The 22,973-nt window shown below is 40.9% G+C and overlaps 1 protein-coding gene across 2 annotated transcripts in view; it reads right to left on the bottom strand.

Annotated features, from left to right (window-relative positions):
- Positions 1-22,973, bottom strand: part of kctd3 (potassium channel tetramerization domain containing 3) — a 99,979-nt gene that overhangs the window by 17,185 nt on the left and 59,821 nt on the right. For both annotated transcript variants that reach the window (XM_068045043.1, XM_068045044.1), the window contains 6 exons: positions 21,357-21,547; positions 15,523-15,638; positions 8,862-8,949; positions 8,029-8,145; positions 7,227-7,397; positions 538-693 (listed from right to left, as the gene is read on the bottom strand). In XM_068045043.1, coding sequence (XP_067901144.1) covers positions 538-693; positions 7,227-7,397; positions 8,029-8,145; positions 8,862-8,949; positions 15,523-15,638; positions 21,357-21,547 — 839 coding nt within the window. The remainder of the gene's footprint in view (positions 1-537; positions 694-7,226; positions 7,398-8,028; positions 8,146-8,861; positions 8,950-15,522; positions 15,639-21,356; positions 21,548-22,973) is intronic.

Genomic DNA, 22,973 nt, shown 5'->3' with positions numbered 1-22,973 from the left:
TGATACATCAAACAGACTTTCATTTCCAAACCAACTGATGAATGTTTTCTGATTTATACCAAAGGATTGTGCCATTTAGCCTATAGCAAATGTCAGATGGAAAGTGAGGCCATCACAACTCTGTCAATAATGCAACATTTTTCTGTTTCTCTCAAGTGCTATTTCCATTTGTTCTACCTGCCAACCTTAAAGCTTTTCAGACAGAAAATGAAAAATTAGTGAAACTATAGTAACTTTTATAGATCCACATCCACTAGGAACTGAGCTCAAATTCTCAAAATTTATTTTTGATGATTTAATAGTGATTAGACAGAGAAACTAATCCTTCTAAACACATTCATTCCTAGTCTCTCAGGTGAAAGAACAAAGTTTCAATGCTGGAAGCAAGACAAAAGATATATAGGAAAATAATACCAAAGTATTACCAACTGTTGGAAATTAGCACCTCAAAACAACATTTAAATTTTGGACATCCTTGGCTATATTCTCTAAGAATTTTAACACCAATGGCTTCATCTCTGAAACCCTGATATTTACCTATATCATTACCAGCTGCATAACTTCCATGGCTCTCTGTCTCCTCTAATGAAAGTATCTTGAAAGAAGCCAGTGGGGTGGAGCCAGGCTGTGTGGAGATCATTCCTCTGAAACGAGTGACTGTCCAAGTTCTCACATGATTATTATCAGCACACACTGCAGGACAAAGGCCATTAATCATATTAGGTCACATCCAACATTCAGAGCAAATAAGAAAAGCAAAAAACATTCCAGTTTATTCCATAAATATTTAGAAATATAGGGGTATGCAGTATTTGCCAATGTGAACACAAACCTCAGTACAGGAACAAAACAGCACTCCTTTCATACTTCTTTATTCACATCTGGAAGAGAATAAACCCAAAATATGGAGAAGATATGTATAACTACTCAGATGAATACATGAAGACTGCCTCTGGTCAATATTTTTGCAAAACTGAATTTTTTCAAATGCATGAGAAATACTAACCAGAGGCAATTTTTATCCATGTTATTTATCATGTGTTAAAAGCAAATGTGCAATTCTTCTCCATAGTTTAGGCTCAGAAGCCATTCATAATATTACTGTATGCAGTTTGCACCTGAGGCACAGTGTGGCTTTCGAGCAGAGAGATCCACCATTGACATGCTGTTCGCCCTTCACTAGCTACAGGAGAAATGCCATGAACAACAGATGCCCCTCTATGTTGCTTTCATACACCTGGTCAGCAGACGTGGTCTCTTCAAACTACTAGCAAAGATCAGATGTCCACCAAAGCTACTAAGTATCATCACCTCATTCCATGACAATATGAAAGGCACAGTTCAGCATAGCAGCGCCTCATCAGACCCCTTTCCTATCCTGAGTGGCGTGAAACAGGGCTGTGTTCTCGCACCTACACTGTTTGGGATCTGCTGCTCTCACATGCGTTCAAGTCTTCAGAAGAAGGTATTTTCCTCCACACAAGATCAGATGGCAGGTTGTTCAACCTTGCCTGTCTAAGAGTGAAGACCAAAGTACGGAAGGTCCTCATCAGGGAACTCCTCTTTGCTGACGATGCTGCAGTAACATCCCACACTGAAGAGTGTCTGCAGAGACTCATCGACAGGATTGCGGCTGCCTGCAACGAATTTGGCCTAACCATCAGCCTCATGAAAACGAACATCATGGGACAGGATGTCAGAAATGCTCCATCCATCAATATCAGCGACCACGCTCTGGAAGTGGTTCAAGAGTTCACCTACCTAGGCTCAACTATCACCAGTAACCTGTCTCTCGATGCAGAAATCAACAAGCGCATGGGGAAGGCTTTCACTACTATGTCCAGACTGGCCAAGAGAGTGTGGGAAAATGGCGCACTGACACGGAACACAAAAGTCCAAGTGTATCAAGCCTGTGTCCTCAGTACCTTGCTCTATGGCAGCGAGGCCTGGACAACGTATGTCAGCCAAGAGCGACGTCTCAATTCATCCCATCTTCGCTGCCTCCGGAGAATCCTTGGCATCAGGTGGCAGGACCGTATCTCCAACATAGAAGTCCTCGAGGCGGCCAACATCCCAGCATATACACCCTACTGAGCCAGCGGCACTCGAGATGGCTTGGCCATGTGAGCCACATGGAAGATGGCAGGTCCCCAAGGACACATTGTACAGCAAGCTTGTCACTGGTATCAGACCCACCGGCCGTCCATGTCTCCGCTTTAAATATATCTGCAAACGCGACATGAAGTCCTGTGACAAAAGCAAAATACTGCAGATGCTGGAAATCTGAAATAAAAACAAGAAATGCTGGAAATACTCAGCAGGTCTGGCAGCATCTGTGGAGCGAGAAGCAGAGTTAACGCTTCAGGTCAGTGTTCTGAAGAAGGGTCACTGACCTGAAACGTTAACTATGAAGTCCTGTGACACTGATCACAAGTGGGAGTCAGTTGCCAGTGATTGCCAGAGCTGACTGACAGTCATAAAGGCGGGGCTAAAGAGTGGCGAGTCTAAGAGACTTAACTGTTGGCAGGAAAAAAGATAGAAGCGCAAGGGGAGAGCCAACTGTGTAACAGCCCCGACAGCCAATTTTATCTGCAGCACCTGTGGAAGAGTCTGTCACTCTAGAATTGGCCTTTGTAGACACTCCAGGCGCTGCTTCACAAACCACTGACCACCTCCAGGCGCTGACCCATTATCTCTTGAGACAAGGAGGCCAAAGAAATTCATTTTGCACCAGTGTATAAGTGGAAAACAGGTAGTTCAAGTAGTAACCCAATGGATAAGGTGGGTCACGAAGGCTACACCTTTCTAACATTTCAAATATACTACATTACTGAAAACAAAACATAAAGCTATAGCAATTCTTGCTAAAGACTTGCATAGGCAAATATTCCTTCCAGATTAGGGTATAAAGCTTATCTGGACCCTGACCACTCTTAAATTGAGTGCACTGGTTTCACTGTGTAAAGCTGCACCAGGCCAGCACTTGGTAAACATTTATTGCACTAAAGCATGAATCACACTAAAGGCCTGCTCGGGTCTGCAGAAAAAGAACCCGACCTGAGCCCTTCCACTTTTTCCCACGCCCGACCCGACCATCAGTTAACCTACCTTCCGTTTTTCACTTTGTTGCTGATCTGCACAAGCTTAAAATAACTGTAACAAAACTACCTTTCTAGTCCAGAACTTAAATTAATATTGGAGCCAATATTACCTGTGATAGAGCGTGTCTGACCCGGCCCGACTCTGAATGCCGGACCCGGAAGTGCAAGCCAACCCGACCTGAACCCGACACATGTTGTCGGGTCCCGTCGGGTTCGGGTTGGGTAGCAGGCCTTTAAATCACACCATCAGGTTTCCAGAGTTGCACACTAAGTCCCTTCATATATAACACTGCAACCAAGTCATGAAACCAGCAGCACATAAATTAAATGCTCTTCTAAAAAAAAAAGGTAGGTACTGGGATGCATAAGCAAAAGGATAAGTACAATCAAATGTGGTAGTGGATAAGGCATTGGTCAGATCCCATGTGGAATAGTGTGTACTGTTCCAGTCACCTAATCACAGGAAGCATATTATTGTCCTCAAGACTAGTAAGGAATAATGATGATTTTGGATATAAAGAATTTCAGTTATGAGGAAAGGTTAAAGAGAGCCCAGCTTGTTTTCAGTGAAACAGGGGCGACCCTGTGGTGGTTGAATTGAAGGTTATGAAGGTCACTGACAACACTGATCCAGGTAACTTGATTTAGGTGAAGAAGAGTTCAAACACCTGGGGCTGGATTTTCATTACGGAGGTGGGAAACAGGAGCTTGGCCTTGTTTTGAGACAGAAACCTGTCTCTAGTGGGAAACTGATTCAAATTCTCAAATGGGTAATTGGTACTAAGACGGGTTTCCTGTCCACTTAGAGCAGTAGGGCCAAGAATGGAGCTGGGTCAGATCAAGTGTGGGGCTCCCCGAGGCTGCTGGATGTCCTCTGCCAAAACTTTGCACTTTACCAGGGGAAAGAGACATGTCGCAAGGGAGCTGGAGGCCTGGCACTAGGGGCAAGGCAGACCTTCGCTTCATCAATGCTGACCTGGATCTCATGCTGGAGGCAATGAGTGACAGGAGGGAGGTCCTTTTTCTGGAGGGTAGCCAGAGGAGGCCACCTCGTTGTGCAGCAGGGGCATCTCTCTGTTCAGTGTTATCCCCTTCCACGCCCTTGCCCTGCTCCTCTCTTATTTCCTGCTCCTCCCTGATATGCTGTCTCCTTCCAGGGGCCTCACTGTCCTCAAGATCCACACCTCTCTGGAGGGCCATGTTATAGAATGCAGCAGACCACCACAATGACCAAGACCCTTGCAGGAGGGTATGAAGAATTGCTTCTTCAGAAGCCCGATGGCCTGTTCAATGGTTGGCCTGCTGAGCAGGTGGCATTGGTTGTATCGCCTCTGCGTCTGGGCCTGGGGCTCCTGTGGAGGGGTCAGAAGCCCTAAAGGGATTTCCCTTGTCCCCATGATCCATTCACACATTGAGGGATGGAGTGAAGACCTGATGCAGCCTGGACTGGCAAGGGATGAAGGAATCATGGCAGGAAAGTAAGCGCACACATGGAGGAAGCTTTTGTTGTGGTCGCAGACCAGTTGGAAATTCAGGGAGAGGAAGCCCTTCATGTTGATGGATCTCACTGGCAGGTCGCTGGTGCCTTGATGGGCAATCGATGATGCCCTGTACCTGTGGGAATCCAGCGATGGAGGCGAAACCCAATGTCCTCTGTGCCTGCGCAGGCCCATCTGTGTCAAAGTGGATATAGTACCTCGCCCTCCTGAATATAGTTTCATGACCTTCCTTATGGCGTTATGAACTGCCGACTGCAAGGTGCCACCTAGGTCCACAACTGATCCCTGGAATTACTCTGTTGCAAAGCAATTCAGGGCGATGGTGACCTTGACGGCTGGTATGAGGGCCGCGAGGTCTCAGGTCATTGTAGAGCAGATCATACAGTTCTGAGACCATCTTCCTGGATAGGCATAGCCTCCTACAGCACTGACACTTTGCCATTTGCAGGTACCTGACTCTCGGGCAGTAAACCTGATTTGTTGGGTAGCGCCTTCTTCCTGTTGCAGCTCCCTTCTGTGCTCCTCTGGCCTCCTGCTGTCCAGGAGGTTGCATCTGCTGCAGCTCATCCTGGCTGCTCTGTCCAATGTCAAGAGTAGCCTGTTCCTATCTCAACTCCCTCAGCTGGAGTTCACTCGTTCAGCAGACCTTCCCCTGCCAATCCCAGCTGTCCAAGTGATGCCAGCAGGCTAACATCATGTTCTCGAATTCTACCACTCACCATTGAGAAAATGTAAATCTTTCAGCTCCAGCAATGGCTACTCAGTGACACTTCTGAAGCAGCTGAGCTTTATTTGGGCCTCTGCATTATTTTAATTAGCTCTTCCCATAGCCCTCATGGTACCACCTCCCCCACCCCCCCCAGTGTTCATGATCCTGCTGTGTTCCAGTCATGGCATTCTCCCTGTTCCCTTCCTTTAAAAATTGAAAATAGCTGCCAATAAACCTGTTAATGAGCTCCTCAATGAGTTCAACAGGCACTTAATTGGAGGTGTGCGAGGTTGCTGTTCCCTCATTCCTGACATCCCTTTAAAAATGACATCACGTTCCGGAGGCGGCGGGACCCAATGCCGCGAATGCAATCTTTAAATCGCACTCGCACCTGCCACCACAACCAGCAGGCATTAAAAATCTGGCCCCAGAGGTTAAAAAGGAAAAAAATTAGGGTTAGAAGCAGGAAGAGAAGTGAAATTGATCTTTCGATTTGAAGATCAATGGAGTGGTGAAATAAGTTACCAGAAAAGATTACTGAAGTGGACATTATCAAATGGCTCAAGAGACAATTAGATAGATGCATTTCTGAAAAGAGAAGACACTGACAGATATAGTGTAAACCTGCATGGGGGCTGGTGGGGGGGGCGGGGTATGTCTGACTAAAAGAAAGCTCTGCTCCATTCCTATAATTTCTTTATCTTCATCTCACCTCTCCCCATTCTAGTTTCTAATAAATTAGATTTTATAGTTAGTGTTTCATTCCGGTTATTTGTATATTTTGCATTATTTATAACTGAGAAAAACTGAAAACTAAGAAGAGGCTTACAACACCTATGCTTCGAACAGGTGAGAAAGGGGTCCAGGGCTTCCTCTCAGCCTTCACCTAGTCTTACCGTAACAGGGTTTTATTTTAAACACGCTTTTCTTTTTAGCTCCCCCTTGTTCATTAACTTCCAATTATAAGGCAAAGAAGCTAGTCAAACAGGTTTTCTTAGGTTTAAAGAAAAAAGGTTGAACTTTATTAAACTTAAACTCTAATCTGGTTTCTTCTTTTTTTCTTTTGGGCCTCCTTATCTCGAGAGACAATGGATACGCGCCTGGAGGTGGTCAGTGGTTTGTGAATGCCTACGGATACATGAGGCGCCCACGCTATCATACATACGCAATACACACATGCAGAGAGAGACAGAAAATAGCAGAAAAAATAAAGTGGAAAAGTTTGAGGCAATATCTGAAGATGGTTTTGGTTACTGTTCTTCAAGCTCGCTGTAAAGTCCTTGATTGTAGGTAGGTCTGACTTTTCGTTGGGGCCCAGTAATCTTAAACCTTTTCCGATGTAGGAGACTTTCCTCTCTTGAGATTCATGTGTCCTCAGTGGGTCCAGAGACTTGTGAGAAAGAGATGGGAGCAGACAGGAGAGGTCTTCTCAGTCCAGGAGCAAACAGTCTTTCTCAGTTCAAACTCTTTGTACAATTCAGAAAAATCCAGGTTGCCAAGCAGGTTAGTCATGTGACTAGCTGGTCTGACCACATCTGTTTGTGGATTCTCTTGTCTTAGCTGACCCTAGAATATCTCTTCTTACACACAATACCTGGTGCTCAAAAGTCCATTGTGGGTTGAACTGGAGCTTCCAAGCACTGCCGTTTAGTATGCAAATGTTTTTCATCCAAGTCTGGCAGTCCTTGTAACAGACCGTCTCTTCTTCCCAGCAACAATTTGAAATTTAATGTCCATACGGCAAAATTAATATGCCTCATTCTTGGCAGGAGGGGGCCCAACATGACACCTACTACACACTAAATTATATCTAAAATAAGGAAGGCTATAAAATCCAACTGCAAGGAAATTAATACACAAATTATTAAAAATATCGACATAAGTCACCTCAAATGCAAACAAAATTCAGAAGCTTACCTGACACTAGATATTTTTCAGACAGCATGATTTTAGTTACTGGGCTGCGGTGAACTGTGAAGGTCTGGAAGAGCTGGGGACCTGATCCTACAGTTTCAGGATGCTGGACTATTACACGCACTGCACCAGAACTGGTTCCATATGCAATCTCAATCCAGTTGCCACTGACACCTATAATTGGAGCAAGATACATCTGTCAACCACGCATTAGCTGAAACTTTATAAAACTTGATTATATTCAAAGTCTACAAGTGTAACAACTTTTCAGCCAGAACCTGTTTTTTTACCACCCCACCTTTCTCATTGTGCAAGTGACTTGTGCTGAGGTACAGCTTTGGTACCTTGCCTGGTCAGCCCATGCAAGCCTAGACAGAGAGTGGTGGCAAGGTATTCTATCGTGAAGGATAACACAGCTGAACCCAACCTTATCCTGACCAACATCCACATTCCAGCAGGAGCATGGGTAATGATCAAGAGAAGGAATCCTGACTGATTTCACCTCTTCCAAGTCAAGGGTGCAGCATGCGTAACAGTTTTACTTCTACTGCCACTCCCATTTAAATGGCACCTTAAGATTCTTGCCCTTTGCCCTCACTTTAGTTGAATCTCCCCTCCACCACCTTTCTGTTTCCATCACATCATTCGTTCCCTGGGAAATCTGGTTGCTCACTGGTGCCTCTTACATGGTACTGTCTGCTGTTTTACCTGGTAATCTGTGAATAATGTTTGTCATGGATTAGTACACACTTTTGTGATTTAAATGAACAGACTATATAATATTGGTCACTGGCAATGTACATACTTGTTTTTGGAGTGAGGTATACACTTAGTGCAGTGATAGCATCGTTTGATGGATCATGATAAAGTTCAGTCACCAGAAGATCATTATCCTTCATCCTTAATGGGAATTTCTGCATATCTACAATACAATGTGGGATCAATATTAATAGCCAATTTACCATAATTTACATATGAAAAATAAAACATTATATCCATCAAATTTGGAGTAGATGTAGCATTTTTATGTATACATTCTGGATTTATAGATATACCGGAGGGGAAATTGTATGGGCGGTGGGGTTTGTGGAGAGAACATGTCAGGAGATAAATGGGAATGTTAGAGTTCAGATAAAAATAGTGGTCCGTCAAGTAAGTAACAAGAAAAAGAATAAAAATGCCAGCAACAAGCTTCGAAGATGGATGTCAGCACATTAGCAAATAGTTCGTAATTCGTATATTTGAAACTGCATAATGTTAATCAGATAAAACAGCTACTTTATTGCAAGAATAAGAGATGAGGTAAGGTGTACATAAACACAGATGTAGCATCAACTTTCTTGGCAAGCATCAAATGAGAGTAATAACTTATAGTAGAACTCTATTATTCACTATAAAGGAGGGCCCCAATGATGGGTAATGAAAATCAAGAGATAATAGATGGTCCACAATTTTTCATCATATACTTACGGGAAAAAAGAAATCAAAGCATCCTGAATGTCAGATGTCCATTCTGATGCCGCACATCATCTTCACTACTAACAGCCAGTATGGTCTCCTAACCCTGACTCCATGTTAATTATCCATCAGTGGAGATAAGTAACAAAAAATTTCAAATAATTACAACAAACCTCTTACCTATATAATATATTGATCCATTGATACAGCCCAGCAGAAGGAACGTCCCCGCTGTGTCACAGCTTGTGATAGGGACGACCTCCTGGACCTGCATATTTCAAGAGAATTTTAGGTGAAACATGGATCATACCACAATTATTGATCTTTTGACTTGGCAAACATAACATTCACTACCAAAAGGAAAACACTGAAAATTCTTGTAATGGAGCATTACATGAAGAAAATGATGCCAGTTTTGAAAGGCTAACAAAAAAACAAAGGCATTAAAAACAAAAAGTTATACTTCCCACTGATCATGTACAACAATCCATACTGATGAAATCCATCAGTTTGCACTGCACTTTTATCTACTAGAAACTGGCTGAGTGTGCCAGAATTATTTCACATAGAACGCTTACAACTAGCAGGCAGAGATGATTTTCATCCCATAGCTAACACGGCACTTGATCAAGTCAGAGGTAAAAGAACAATGGGGTTAAGATTTCAGTCCCCTGCGTGTGTGCCTGCCACAGAGGGGGCAGAAAATTGAAGAGGGGCCTTGTGCCCAATTTGTATTTTAAATATGCTGCCTCAGATTTTCCATTGAACGCCACTGGGGATGCAAGTGATGCGCACTGCTCCACAGCACATGCCTCATTAAACTTTCAAACATTACTGACTAGGACCTTCCTGCTCCATAAATCCTGGTAGTTTGTACCAATGTGATGACATCACTGTGCACAGCTCCTCTCAGTAGGTACACAGCCATTGGAAATGACTTCCTGTTTCTCTTGAAACTTTATCTGCTTAGAACTGGCAAGTATTTTATCAATATGTCTCCAACACTTTGGGTTCTTTTGTTAAATTTTTTTAGACCTTTGTTTTATTAGCATTCCAGTTTCATTTACTATATTTTTCATGTTTCCTTTTCCCCATATTACCACCCATGAATCAGGGCATTTCATGTGGAAAAGCCCTGGAGTTCAGATGGAAATTCCTGTAGAATCCCTTTTACTTTCTAGGAGATGAAAGACAAGAATTTTCAGAGGGGTGTCTGCCTGACGAGTGGCACAGATCCATTATTACCCACGTAAGCTGATCTACAGATCTCACCAGAGTTCCTTGGTCATGTCATGCAAGACTTCACAAGGAAATCTGATTTCTAGTTTGGAATTGAGCCTTTAAGGTGGTCTTTGTTGCACCAGAACAACTGACTCAGGAGGTTGGAAGGTGAAAGGGCAGATGCAAAGTGACAGACTAGTGCACAATATGCATGTTAACCTAGGTGTCAGTAACTGCGATTGCATCATTCAGCTCGGTTGATATAAAACAGCTTGATGAAATGGCTTGAAAGACATGACTATAGTAAGGTTTAAAACTCTACTCTGTGGTACGGACAGGTGAGAGATCGTAGGGATGGTTCCCCTTTCTTCACCTCTCAACTGACTGAAGGCAGCATTATTTTTAATTTTTTTAAAAATCAGAGTGCTTTAACTATCAGGAACAGACACATGACAGGTTCTCTCGTAAGTTTGAAAAGAAAGACAAATATGTATTATACAACACCCAAAATATACGCAACTTCACCCACTCATACAGATGCACACACATTCCAGAAAAGATAGAGATTATAAAGATAACATGCATTAGTCTGATGAATGGTAAAGAGTTCTCTGTTAAATTAGCTTTTCCCCAGGGTGAAGACTTGAAATGGTGAAGACCTGTAAGCTTTTTCCTTGTTCACTGCAGACTTGGGATGTTCAAAAAAGACGGATGCACTGTTGCAGACTGTTGTTCTTATATTCCAGCCAAATCTCAATGGCCAAGCCCTGGTACGATTTCTCAGGTAGGAAGTTCAAGACCAACCCCAGCCTCTGCCTACAGGTAGTTCAAAGCTGGTAATCTTAGACAGGGCCCCTTTTCTTCGATAGCATAGATGGATCTCCTTTGTCTGCCCAAAATATACCTTTATTAAAGCTCCTTATCAGAAACCTGGTTTCCATCATGTGACTACAGTTTCTTTTTTCCATTGTCCTCATAAATGGTTTCTGATGGTGAGACCATTGTTAGACAACCAAGTCCAGGTGTCATTCATTCTCATCTCACCTTGATAAAGTAGAACTTTTCACACCCATTCTTTGAAATAAGAGTTTGGAGTCCAAAAGTCTGCGACACTATTGTGACCCCAATCAGTTGGAGAGGAGCAGCCATTATCACAGAAAGGGTCATTTGTATTTTAATGACCTGTCCAGACATGAAAATTAGCTCAGTGTTCTTGTAGCCCCGTGAGTACTGGCAGGAAAGGAAAGGTCACCTGACATCTTACTCCATTTTGTTTACAAGAAATGCATCCGTTTCGGGTTTGCTTCATAAGTTTGGATTGCATGGATGTGACACCTGCAAGGAGTGCCCTCCTGAATCATGGGTATGCATATGATGCAAAGAATGGCTGTAAAACAGAGAGAACTTTGCCTGGGTGATAAGTGCATGTGGAACAAACAACACTTTGTAGAAAGCAATTGTTGGATTCACTGGCAGTAGGATCCTGTTTGCTTGATGAATTTCTTTAATTGGGTCAATTTTGCCTCTTGCTATTTCTAGCTCATGCATGATTGGGCATAGTTAAGGAACAGAAAAGGTTGAAAGATTTTGGTAGGAGATGGCTACAATCCTCCTAATAAGATGCATATAGAGATCAGAAGCGTGTAACACAATAAGGTTTTAAAACTGAGGAGCAAAAAGGCCATACTAGATTTAGTGATGCGTAATGTACCAGAATTAGTTAACAATCTGACAGGAAAATCCTGCAAAAAGTTACCATAATACACCTAAATTTGATACTAGATTTGAGAGGGAGGGGGAGAGTCTCAAACTAAACATAGGACTTTAAATTTAAGTAAGGAAAACTTTGAAGGGATAAAAACTGAAAACAGTAAACTGGGCTGAACAGTTAATGAGTAATTTACAAACAGTGGGAAGTATCTGATATGATAAAAAACTAGTACGTAGCCCTAAAAGGCTACATTTGTGTGGCTAAGCAACCATAGTCAACAAATGACGCAAGAGATAGTATCAAGTGAAGAGAAAATAATAAGAACAAATGCAAGGAAAGGTGGAAATCCGGCAGACTAGGAGAGCTATGAGAAGCAACAAAGAAACACACAAACAATGTAATGAGGTGCAGAAAAGAGAATATCAAAAAAAATTGTAAGGGATATCAAAGCTAACAGCAAACTTTTTTTTTAAGCAAGAGTGGTATGATAGAATGTGCTTCCATTAAACAGAGATATAGGTGAGACTATAATCGACAATAAGGAAATGGCAGACCTGCTAAATGAGTCCATTTTTACAATGGAGGAAGAGGACAAAATGCCAGCAGTGGAAAAATACATCAAGGGGGCGAACTTAGTCGAATTTAATACAAGTAAAATATGGTAATGGAGAAATAATGGGTCTCAAGACAGAGAAATCTCCAGGGCCTGAAGGTTTCCATCTCAGAGTATTAAAAGAAATAGATGAGGCAATTGCAGATAATTTTCCAAAACTCTAGATTCAGAAATTGTGGCATTGGAATGGAAAATTACAAATGCAACTGAATTATTTAAGGAGAGGGAGGGAGAAACTAGGTTAACTACAGACCAGTCAGTTTAACATCAGTTGTGGGGAAGTTACTGGAATATATCACAGACAGGTATGAGCTAGCTGATCAAAGTAAGTCAGCATGAATTTGTTAATAGAAAGTCATATATCCAAGCTTTCAGATGTGACTAAGCTAGGAGGCACTAAGTTGTGTAGACGGGAACAGAAAGTTACAAAGGGACAGAGACAGACTAAGCGAACGGGTAAATCTATGGCAAGTGGAGTTCAATGTGGGGAAGTACCAGGCCATCCACTACGGATCTGAGAAAGACAAACTGGAATATTTCCTTAATGGTGCAAGGCAAAGAGCATTGGAACAGCAAACAGATTTAGGTGCCCATGGACATAAATCATTAAAAGGTATGACATAGCTTAAAAAAAGAGCAATTAAAAAGGCTAATGGAATGTTGGCTTTTATCTCTCAGTTGTGCTGGGCCTTGTTCGGACCCCAACTGAAGTACTGTGTACAGTTTTGGGCATTAAACCTCAGGAAAATTATATTGGCCAGGGACTGGGTACAGCACAGATTCTCCAGAATTATATCAGAGTTTAAAGGATTAAATCTTCAGGATAAGTTGCATAAACATGGTTTGTATTCCCTTGAATTTAAAAGGTTGAAGAGTGATCTAACTGAGGTCCTTAAAATAATAGAGATTCCATAGGGTAAATATCAGAGAACCTATCCTTTGCTGGGGCAATCAAGAACAAAGAGGCATAATCTTAAAGTAAGAGCCAAGTTATTTAGGGGTGAAATCAGGAAGCATTTTTCACAAAAATGCAGTGGAGATCTGGAACTTTCTTTCCCAAAAGACTGTGAATGCTAGGTCAACTGAAATTTTCAAGACTGACATAGATAAGATTTTTGTTAGATAAGGATATTGAGAGATACAGACCAGAGACGAGGAAATGCAACTGAAGTACAGACCACCTATGATCTGAGAACTTGAGGGGCCGAATGGCCTATCCTGTTTCTATCTTTCTATGTAAAGCACACAGTGTTGAAGCAGCTTTCCATCTGTCACAAGGAATGATATACTCTAAATTGCATAATTGGGCAATACCCCTTAAACCCATTTTATGCAGCTGCATATTCATTTAGCCATCTTTCAAACAGGGGGACTGGACACTGCATCACTCCTTCACTTGCCCACAAAGTCTGGTTGCTCTCTAAATTTGGTTTCCTCTCACAATTTATTCTCGACACTTATCCCCTCTCCCACTTTTGCCAAAGGTTGACAAATCTCTGAAATTTATTTAACCTTACTAAAGACTAAAAATAAATATTAGCCAACAAATGCAGACATTTAACCTTCAAAAGAGTAACAGCTTTTTAATTTGGTCCTGCTGGCTATAATTCCCATTTATCCCACTGGGCTTGCTCCCTGCACAAGTGTAAAGCTGCATCCGCAGCTAGGTATAATTATTTGAATGTACTGAAACAGAAATTACTAGCAGTCAGTGCACCTCTTGACCTATTGCACCAGCACAACGCCTAATTTGGTGCTGGTGGCAGAATTTCAGCCCCATTATGTCCGTTATGAATCAGCTGTTTTGTACTCAGCAACATTTCTGTAAGATTACAAACAGGAAGAATTTCACCCCACACCAACTTCCACTGGTGGTTGGATGCTGCATGCTTTAAGACATGAAGGAACACAGGAAAATTAATGTAGGGCCTAGTATTAGCAAACTACTAATTTGACAGAAAATTCAGCACCCTATTTGTATAACCATTTGCACACATGGATTACACTTATAATAAACATTCATGTTTACGAAATGAATGATCCTGGATACCGAAATGTATTTACTCAATACCTTAGTGCACTTGCAACTTGTGAATGTGAAGTAGTAGTGAAATGGATATAGTCACCTCATTCTATTATATGTCAAGTTGATAGTGTCATACTTGGAAGGAGTCATCATTAAATAAACAATGAATTGGAGGAATTATGAAAATAAGAAGTTAAATTGAACCATATGGACACAGACAAAATGGATTTGTGGTCACATGACCCCCTCCTGTACCTCCGCCTGTTCAGGATGAAACTCATTACCCTCGTCAGAAATAGCTCTAGGGAGAACGCAATGAAATTGAAAGGAGCACCATTGCATATTAATGACTCCTATCTGCATTACTGAACTGACAAAAAGCTCTGGAGACAGACTGGCGCTCAGCCCAAAACAAAATGAACAGGTGTAAAATAGCACTATTATAAAAGAATGGTCCCCATTCAGACAACAATAGATAGCCATGGTTTCCACATACTGATCCATTGTGTGGTCACACCAGGGGAGAGGGCATGTGTCACCTAACAGAAACTCAAAAGTGATGGATGTGCCCTTAAAAGGTAACCCTCTGGAGGGAGGGAGGGAGGGAGGGAGGGAGGAAGGGACAGACTGATCAAGCCAAGACCGCAGAATGCCAGTTTCTAGCCAGAGGCTGAAACAGATACAGCCAGACAGAAGAACCTTGCTGAACAATAACTGAACAACCACTACAGCAGAAAAATTACTAAGTGATTTTGAGACTCTCCATCTGTGAAGGTAAAACAAATTCACACCACCAACTTTGAGCTGTGTTTTAACACCTCAGCAAGTTCAAGACTGCAAACATCCAGGCCTGCACCTTTAAAAAAAGACTTTCCTCCTGAGATGATTCAACAGTATCCTGAAAACCACAAACTCCTATCACCTTGGACTTTAATGGCATCCTACCCTTTCTCTCTATCTATCTACTTTTGTGTATGCACGTGTGTGAATATGTGAGTGGGTGAAGGTTGCAACCATTTCGGGAATTGTTTAAAAATAGTTATCTTCCTTTTTAACCTACAAGAAAACCTGTCATTTGTCTGTTTATCTGACCGTAAAAACACTCAGGGACTAATGCACCATTTTTCACAAAACACGACTGTGGTCAGTTGGGAGGTGAAAAGTGGAAGCCACCCACACCTCCTGTCTGTAACAACGGTGTCAGCATAGGATCAAAATGGTAAAAATAGAAATTGAAAGTTTACAAGATTTCCTTAAGGATGTAGCTCACCTGCCAGTGTTGGGTGACTGCATTCCACACTCCTACTTTCCCAGTGTGACTGGTCGCAACCAGCTGATTCCCAATAAAGAAGAGTGCATCCACTGGGACTCCAAGACTAAATACGCCTACAAAACAGAATAGCAGATAAGTCTCTTTCTACATCTTCACATTTTACAGTAATTCTCATTTTAGAGTTGTATTAATGAATAAGCTATCTCTTTTATTGACACTTAAAGTTAAGGTAGTAACATCGCTTTCTGTGGTGTACACTCTTTTCTCACACATCTGTTTTTTCCTCTTTCAATTAACAAGCATTTTATTAAAATAAATAGTATATCATAACTTTGCTTAAAGTATGGATTAAGTGGAAATACTATCCAGATAAAGGCCTGTGATTGTTCTTTTTCTGCTCCTCTATAAGCAGACCAAATAACAACCAGCCTGCATATTTTTGAGCCATGCAATGCAGCTGCAGACAGCTAGCAAATCCAAAAGTAAATAACAGGCCTACAAGCAATGCCACTCTACATTTCCTTTCACTAATGTGTACATAGTTACAAGGGAACAGATAAAATGAATGCAAAGCAGGCCTCTACTACTCCAGAGGGAGGACACACTCAGTGAAAATTATTCACATGAGCATGCCAACTTCTTCCATATTTGAAGTGTCTCTCCTGTTTAGTTTAAGCAGCTTTGAAAGCTGCCAGAAAAATAAAGCACTTCATGAAGAATGACAAGAGTGCTGTCCTACATGGTGGTGGTGGTGGTGGTGATTGGGGGGGGGGGGGGGGGGGGGGGGGAGAAGTACCCTGTGGAGCAATGTGGGAGTTGTGCTTTCTTTTAGTATGGAAGGTGTGAAACCACAGGAGATAGACAGTGATGGACACAATATGTCACCGGGCACAATTTCCTTTCAGGAATGTTCTATAGAGTGGTGCAAAGTGTTTGCATACATATCTTCACACTAACTGTGTAAAAGTGGTTCCCACCTCCTGGAACTTTGAGTCATCTAACAATGGCCTTCAAACTCTGCTTACTGTCAAGTACCCCCAAGTGAAATTTGAAAAGAGCTCAAACTCCCATTGAAGTAATGGAATGTGGGCTTCTGTTCTTTTTAGTGTGGCACCATTTTATCATCAAAGCCCCACTGCATTGTGCTAAGTGCTCCCTTTTAAGAAGGATTTTACAGGATTACAGGACTGTTTGACTTGTATGAGGCTTTTATTTATATGTTGTGCATTAAGCAAACTAGGGACTGTTATAGAAAGCCAAGTGGAGAGGGTATTAAATCAAAGCCAGCACATACACTTAACAGTGAATTCAATAGTGCCATTAACTAGCAGCATTATAGAAAATTAATACTTGAATTTGCTTTCGGTTAATGAGCTACATTTACCGCGATTGTAGAATTCAGCGCATCTTTGGTGTGGCAGGAATAATGATGGTTTTTGGCTTTTAACAGGCTTTGGAGGGGCCAGAGGCCCTATTCTGCCAGTTATTTTTTTTTAAAAGAAAACTTTTAACCTGATCAAAATTGCAGCCTAAATATGTGCAATCCATCTTCCTACTATGGATTGCATTGGCTCGAAGAGCCTTAAAAATTTAAATACCACCCCCACTCAGATAGCAATGCTGAATGCAAGAGACAAGCAGATGTCTTTTGAATTCAGTACTACTATGTGACAGATGACGAAAGAGAGTATTCCTGTCATTTGAATATCATCACAATATGCTCCCCCATATTTGGATGAATGTACTATATGGCACCTGCTACTTGTAGAAGGAAACAGGACAGCCATTAAAACAGACAAGAATCTGGTGTAATGTGTCCACAGCCCATTCCTTATGGGTGGCAGAGAATACCATTGAACTTCAGAGAGAACAAAACAGAGTGCGTCGGAGACAAAATCAAACATTGTGTAGATCAGAAATGTTATAACTTTTTTTAGACAAAGATTCCTTTATCCTCACCCATATCTTAATTATATAGAATTGAACAAGACGTGCATATATCGAGAAAAGGGAGCTTACCATGCCAGTCATTTCTCTGGCACAAGATGAAGCAGAATTCAAAAACAATCCTTGCTGTGATAAAAACACAATGTAATGTACGCTTCAAGTGACTGTCATTGATGTAATTGAGATATAATTCTAAAAAATCTCACTTACCAATCTATATGGATCTGATACACTTGATTTTGGAAAGGGTATTACAGTGCACCAGATTTTAAACACTGTTGAAATCAGGAATGGTCACCAGTTAGAGCAAAGGCAAGCAGAACATTTGAAAAAAAGAGTGCAAACGATACAACCAGAGACTCAGTCCTCAATGAGCAGAATATTTCTGAAATGCTTTACAATGGTGCGTTAGCCAGTTAACACAGTGACATAGAGGTCACCATGACACACAGCCAGTTTGTTTCACAAACCTTTATGTCAATCTTTAGTCTACTATCTATTGCTAGGTTTTCATTATCACACACATTGAAGTTTGATGTTTCAGCATATATTACAAAAATTCAAAATGAGGCGTTTCATTAACCGATGGATTTCATTCAGTTCCTCAATGTGTAATATATACAGATTTTCATACAAGAAACTTGCTGAAAGCTACTAACAGTAACATATTTTCAACACTGGCGTTAGTTTGAATTGAAACAGATTTGTGAAGAAAAATCCATATTTTATGGATGTTCCTAGACTTCAATATATTTTAGTTTAGATGTTACTGAACATTTATAAATGCTATTTAGAAGTTATGGCAAAGTTAGAGAATTGTGACAATCGTTCGCATGCTAAATTACTGACTTGAAAGGAAGATTTCCTCTAACTGCTATTTATAGCAAAATTTTAAACATATAGTCTATATGAGACTATATTCTCATAAGGATTTTTCTGCGATACAGTGGCCAGTAAAATGATGTGAAGTCTGAAATCAAAATGTAGCTAATGTGTCTTCACTTTTCAATTGCCTTCTATAGCTGTTACCAGTGAAAACAGTTGATTGAAGTGGTAAGATCAGATTTTGTCAAAATCAGCAAAATTTTTAGATTAGAAGCACTGAACTGCCCAAAATAGCCGGCATATTTAATTAGTTTTAAGCGGCAACTTTGTAATTGGCACCTATGGTGGCAAATGGTTAGTGCCATTTGCCTAATATAACCAGCTGTCCAAGACAAGTGTGGACATGGGGATTGTATGAAGAAAGCATTTATGATTTCATTAAAAGGAATGAACAATTCATTTCCCCCCTTTTAACATGCAACTGTGGGAGGGAGGGAGCAAGGACAGCGATCAGAGGCTATCGTCTTCAATATAGAAAGGAAAGGGAAAGAAAAAGCTAAACAATCTGAAAGGTCATTTCTGCACACTCTTCAGTAGACAACTTTAAGGTGATATTGATGAAGATCTAGAAATAGATTGCTGCTCACTGCCCATCCCTTTGGTGGGTTACGGTACTGTAGAAATTACAAAGAAATATTAACAGAGCTTCTCAGCCTCAGAGTAAACAAATGTCACACACAATAGGACATTCTGTAGCTTTATCTTCATTATACATTCATGAAAACTCCTTCAATGCAGGGATATTTCTCTTCCACAGTAGCTACATTTTGTATTCCAACTTCGAACTATTATTGTGATCACAGGTTCAGCATTTTCGCCAATTTGTGTGATCTTTATTAGGAACTGGTGTGGCTCTTGGTGTGGTCTATGCGCATTTTTGACACATGCATCTGTTTAAACTCTCACAACAGGATGTGTAATTAAAACAAAGTTGTCATCTAAATAACTACTTTGATACAATAAATAAGAAATTTAAAAACCTCGTTGGTGCCCTTCCACATTCCTGTCTCTGGGTGAAATTCAGTGTCACCATGACAGTGAGTTGCCTTTTTCTGATAGTAACTTAATTAGACCATTCTTTTAAAATATTAAAAAATCATACTATATAATGAGATATTGTGGATACATTAGAGATAAGTTAGGAGAAACACTTTAAAATCATGCTGAATCTTCCTTTGAGGGGGGTCAATCTCTCCTAAGTAAAACTGCTGATTTTCCTAGCATACTTGCAGGACAGCATCCACCATGTTTAATTCTACTTCCAGCCTCATGCATGTCAAGTGTCATAAATATTCATGCCAATTAAATAATGCTACAATTTACATAAACATCTGTTGTGCATATTAAACCCCCTTTTTCCAATTGTATGTTGACAACTGGTAACTTGTAATAAATTCACCTGGGGAGAGGAACCATCTCCCAAGCCCAGCAAAGGAATGACAGCCTTACAGGCAGGCACAGTAATGGTGATCACTTGCTTTAATTTATTTTCAAAATATGCATTAGAAGCTATTCTGAAATAGATTTGGGTTGACACTTAAATCTGCTATTTGCTGGGTTTGTCCCTGTAGAAATCTACTGTGCAGCTTGCAACAGACAGAAACAATAGATATGAAAAATGCAAAATCAGGCTTTTCAAAAACATTTCCCTCTTAACAAAACTTGAATTAAAAGGGCACTGCTGGAAGCTTCACAAAGGCAAAATAGTGCAGATGCTGGAAATCTGAAATAGAAATAGCAGGAAAAACTGTGCAGGTTAGGCAGCATTAATACTGCCTGGCATTTTCTGTTTATATGCCAGAAACTTCAGATTTCATGAACATAAAGTTAATGGAAAAGAAGACCTCAGCGGATGAATTACTAATGCTTTGAGCAATCTGCCAGATACCTATATGCAATACCTTCTTTCTGTGATTCCTGCCCCCTCTCCCTGCTTTTGCCCCCAATTCTCCTTAAGATGGTGACTCATGCTAAACTATCATTCCATCGACACCTTCGGCTCTCTGGTGTCTGACAAGTGGCTATTCTTATCATGTGACATTAGAGTGAGTGCTGGCAAGGCAATTGCCGACTAGCACATCACAGCTCAACCTACACATGCAAGTTTCAGCGCAGATTACTGGACAGCATGAGAATCAGCTAATATTTCCCTTCCCTAGACCAGGGGCTATTGCTAATTCCAACAACGTTACAGTGATTCCATAGAGTACATACAGAGAACTACTTCCTCTGGTGAGGGAATCCAGAACAAGGAGACATAGCATTAAAAATAGAGCTAAGACATTTAAGAATGAACTCAGGAAGCACTTTTTCACAAAAAGCACACTGAAAATTTAGAACACTCTTCCCCAAGTGGCTGTGGATGCTGGGGCAATTTAAATTTTCAAGACTGAGATTCATAGATTTTTGTTAGGCAAGGGTATCAAGAGATTATGGAGCAATGACAGGTAAATATAGTTGAATTACAGATCAGCCATGATCTAACTGAATAGCAGAACAAGCTTGAGGGTATCAATGGCCAGCACCTGTTCCTATCTCCCCATGTTCCTAGGACTGGGATTATGGGAGTGCAGACTTTATGCAATGTAGAATCCGAGACACAGTCTTGTGGATGAGTTGGAATTTGTTCAAGGCAGCTGAAAAAAATGAGTCTTGAGGCATTAAAAGTATGGATAAGGTTTCAGTGATGGTGGGGGTGAGATAGAGACACAGGTAGGATCACCAGTGTCAGCACATAGTAAGTATTTTACTTGATTCAGAAATGGTTCCAGTTATTCAAACCGATCTTTCCTCAGCCTATGCTGTACCTAGTTAATGACAAGATTAGGCCACTGGTTTGTTTTCCTCTCAGTACAGACCAGCCCCATCCCATATCCAAAGTGATGAACACAGGTGTCCCATTCACTCATCTCTGGTAGCTCTGAATCATGTTAAACAGCCTCATCCCCATGTTAGGTGACAGAGAATTTTGTTTTATTGCAGAAATGGGCAGTACATACCTATTTCATTGCCACTGCCTCCATCCTGAATGTTCCACAGGATTATACTGCTCTCAGATGCCACAGCTACCATCTTGTCTTTATCACCAAGAGGTCCTCCAACAACTTTAGCATTAACTGCTACACGCTCTATTGTCCAGTCCAAGTATGGACTTGTGAAAACCTGCTGCCATCCAGAGGACTCTTTAATTCTAGAAATGAACAAGAAACCTTATGCAATAAGCTTTAGAAAACAGAACATTTTGCAGCAATTAATAATAAATTACATTATTAGATAGACAGCTGTCCTTGAAAGGATATAGATATAAAATTATGAAAATTTAAGGACGTTGCACTAATTTGTTTTGGAATAGAGATTTCAAGATGACCAAACTGAAGTTTTAAAGATGACGAATGGAATTGATAAAGTTGATCAAAAACCACAGTGACAAGTTCAAATACCAGAGAATACCAATTAAAAATTTGAAAGTCAGGAGTTAAAAGAAATAAGGTCATACTTTAAAGAAAAAATGTAGAGTAAGTTATCTTAGGTGCGTTCATTTCTGGAGAGAGTGGGGATTGATGACATGGCATAATGGCCTTTGCCAGTTTCTAAATATTTAGGTGTTAAATTTTAATAGACTGTTCAGCAGTCACAAATCCCTTATAAAATGACGCGTTCCACGATGGTCACTTTAAGGTCACTCTAAGGTTACTGTTTAAAATATGACCAGGCATTTCTGATCTATTAGCCATAAAAGTGTTGTCCAGAGTGGCTTTCATCACCTTATAATATAATCACCTTTCATTGGTTTTATACAAGATAGACTATACCATAAATCCTTGCAATACAGCAGACAGAGTAGTGTTTATTAACTGTCCAACTTATCCTTTGGTATACAACGCCATCTAAACTTGGATTTTGTTAATCTTTTAATTCACTTCAGGTTATTACATGAACCTTCTCTGTCTCACCCTGGACAGTTCTAGATTTTGGGTTTTAAAGCAGTTCTACAAGTTCATTAGATTTCTGTCCCTATGTCCTCAGTTTTTTATATTTTTCTTGCCAAAGGTGGAAGCTCCATAGCAGGCTCAGTTAATCACAACCCCTTGTGATGTTAAAAATTTCCATCCCAGCGTCACATTATTACTACCATCCACACCCGTCACTCTCATTTTCTCCAACAATATCTCAAGCAATTCTTTTGATGATTCAGACTTTCCTTGAAAGAAGCAAGAGTGCGGCATCGCCCCATTTAACTGTTCAACAGTTAGGGTTTGCAGGTGGCATGAACTCACCAATTGTGCGCCTCCTCGAACTGTTGCTCTGGATCCTCTGGTATCAGTAAGGCCCAGATGCCAATCACCAGCCAGCCATCCAGGCTCTGTGCCTTGACTGCTAAGCTCTAAACCACAACCACCAGCCAACCAGCAAATTTCCAAAGCCTGAAATATTGAGATAATCAGGCAATGGACACACTTTCAATCCTCCCACAAGGTCCTGGACTTTGACCTCAAATGTCAATACACCATCATGGATTCAGAGCAAACCAATAGGTCATGTACATACATCTCAAGACTACGGTGTCATTGTTCCAAACATCAGGAACACTCCCTCTCTGTTGGTCAGTCTAGTCC

Source organism: Heterodontus francisci, chromosome 13 (assembly GCF_036365525.1).
Source record: "Heterodontus francisci isolate sHetFra1 chromosome 13, sHetFra1.hap1, whole genome shotgun sequence".
Taxonomy (NCBI): domain Eukaryota; kingdom Metazoa; phylum Chordata; class Chondrichthyes; order Heterodontiformes; family Heterodontidae; genus Heterodontus; species Heterodontus francisci.
The sequence above is the reverse complement of the archived record's forward strand: the minus strand, read 5'-3'. Positions and strand labels throughout refer to the sequence as shown.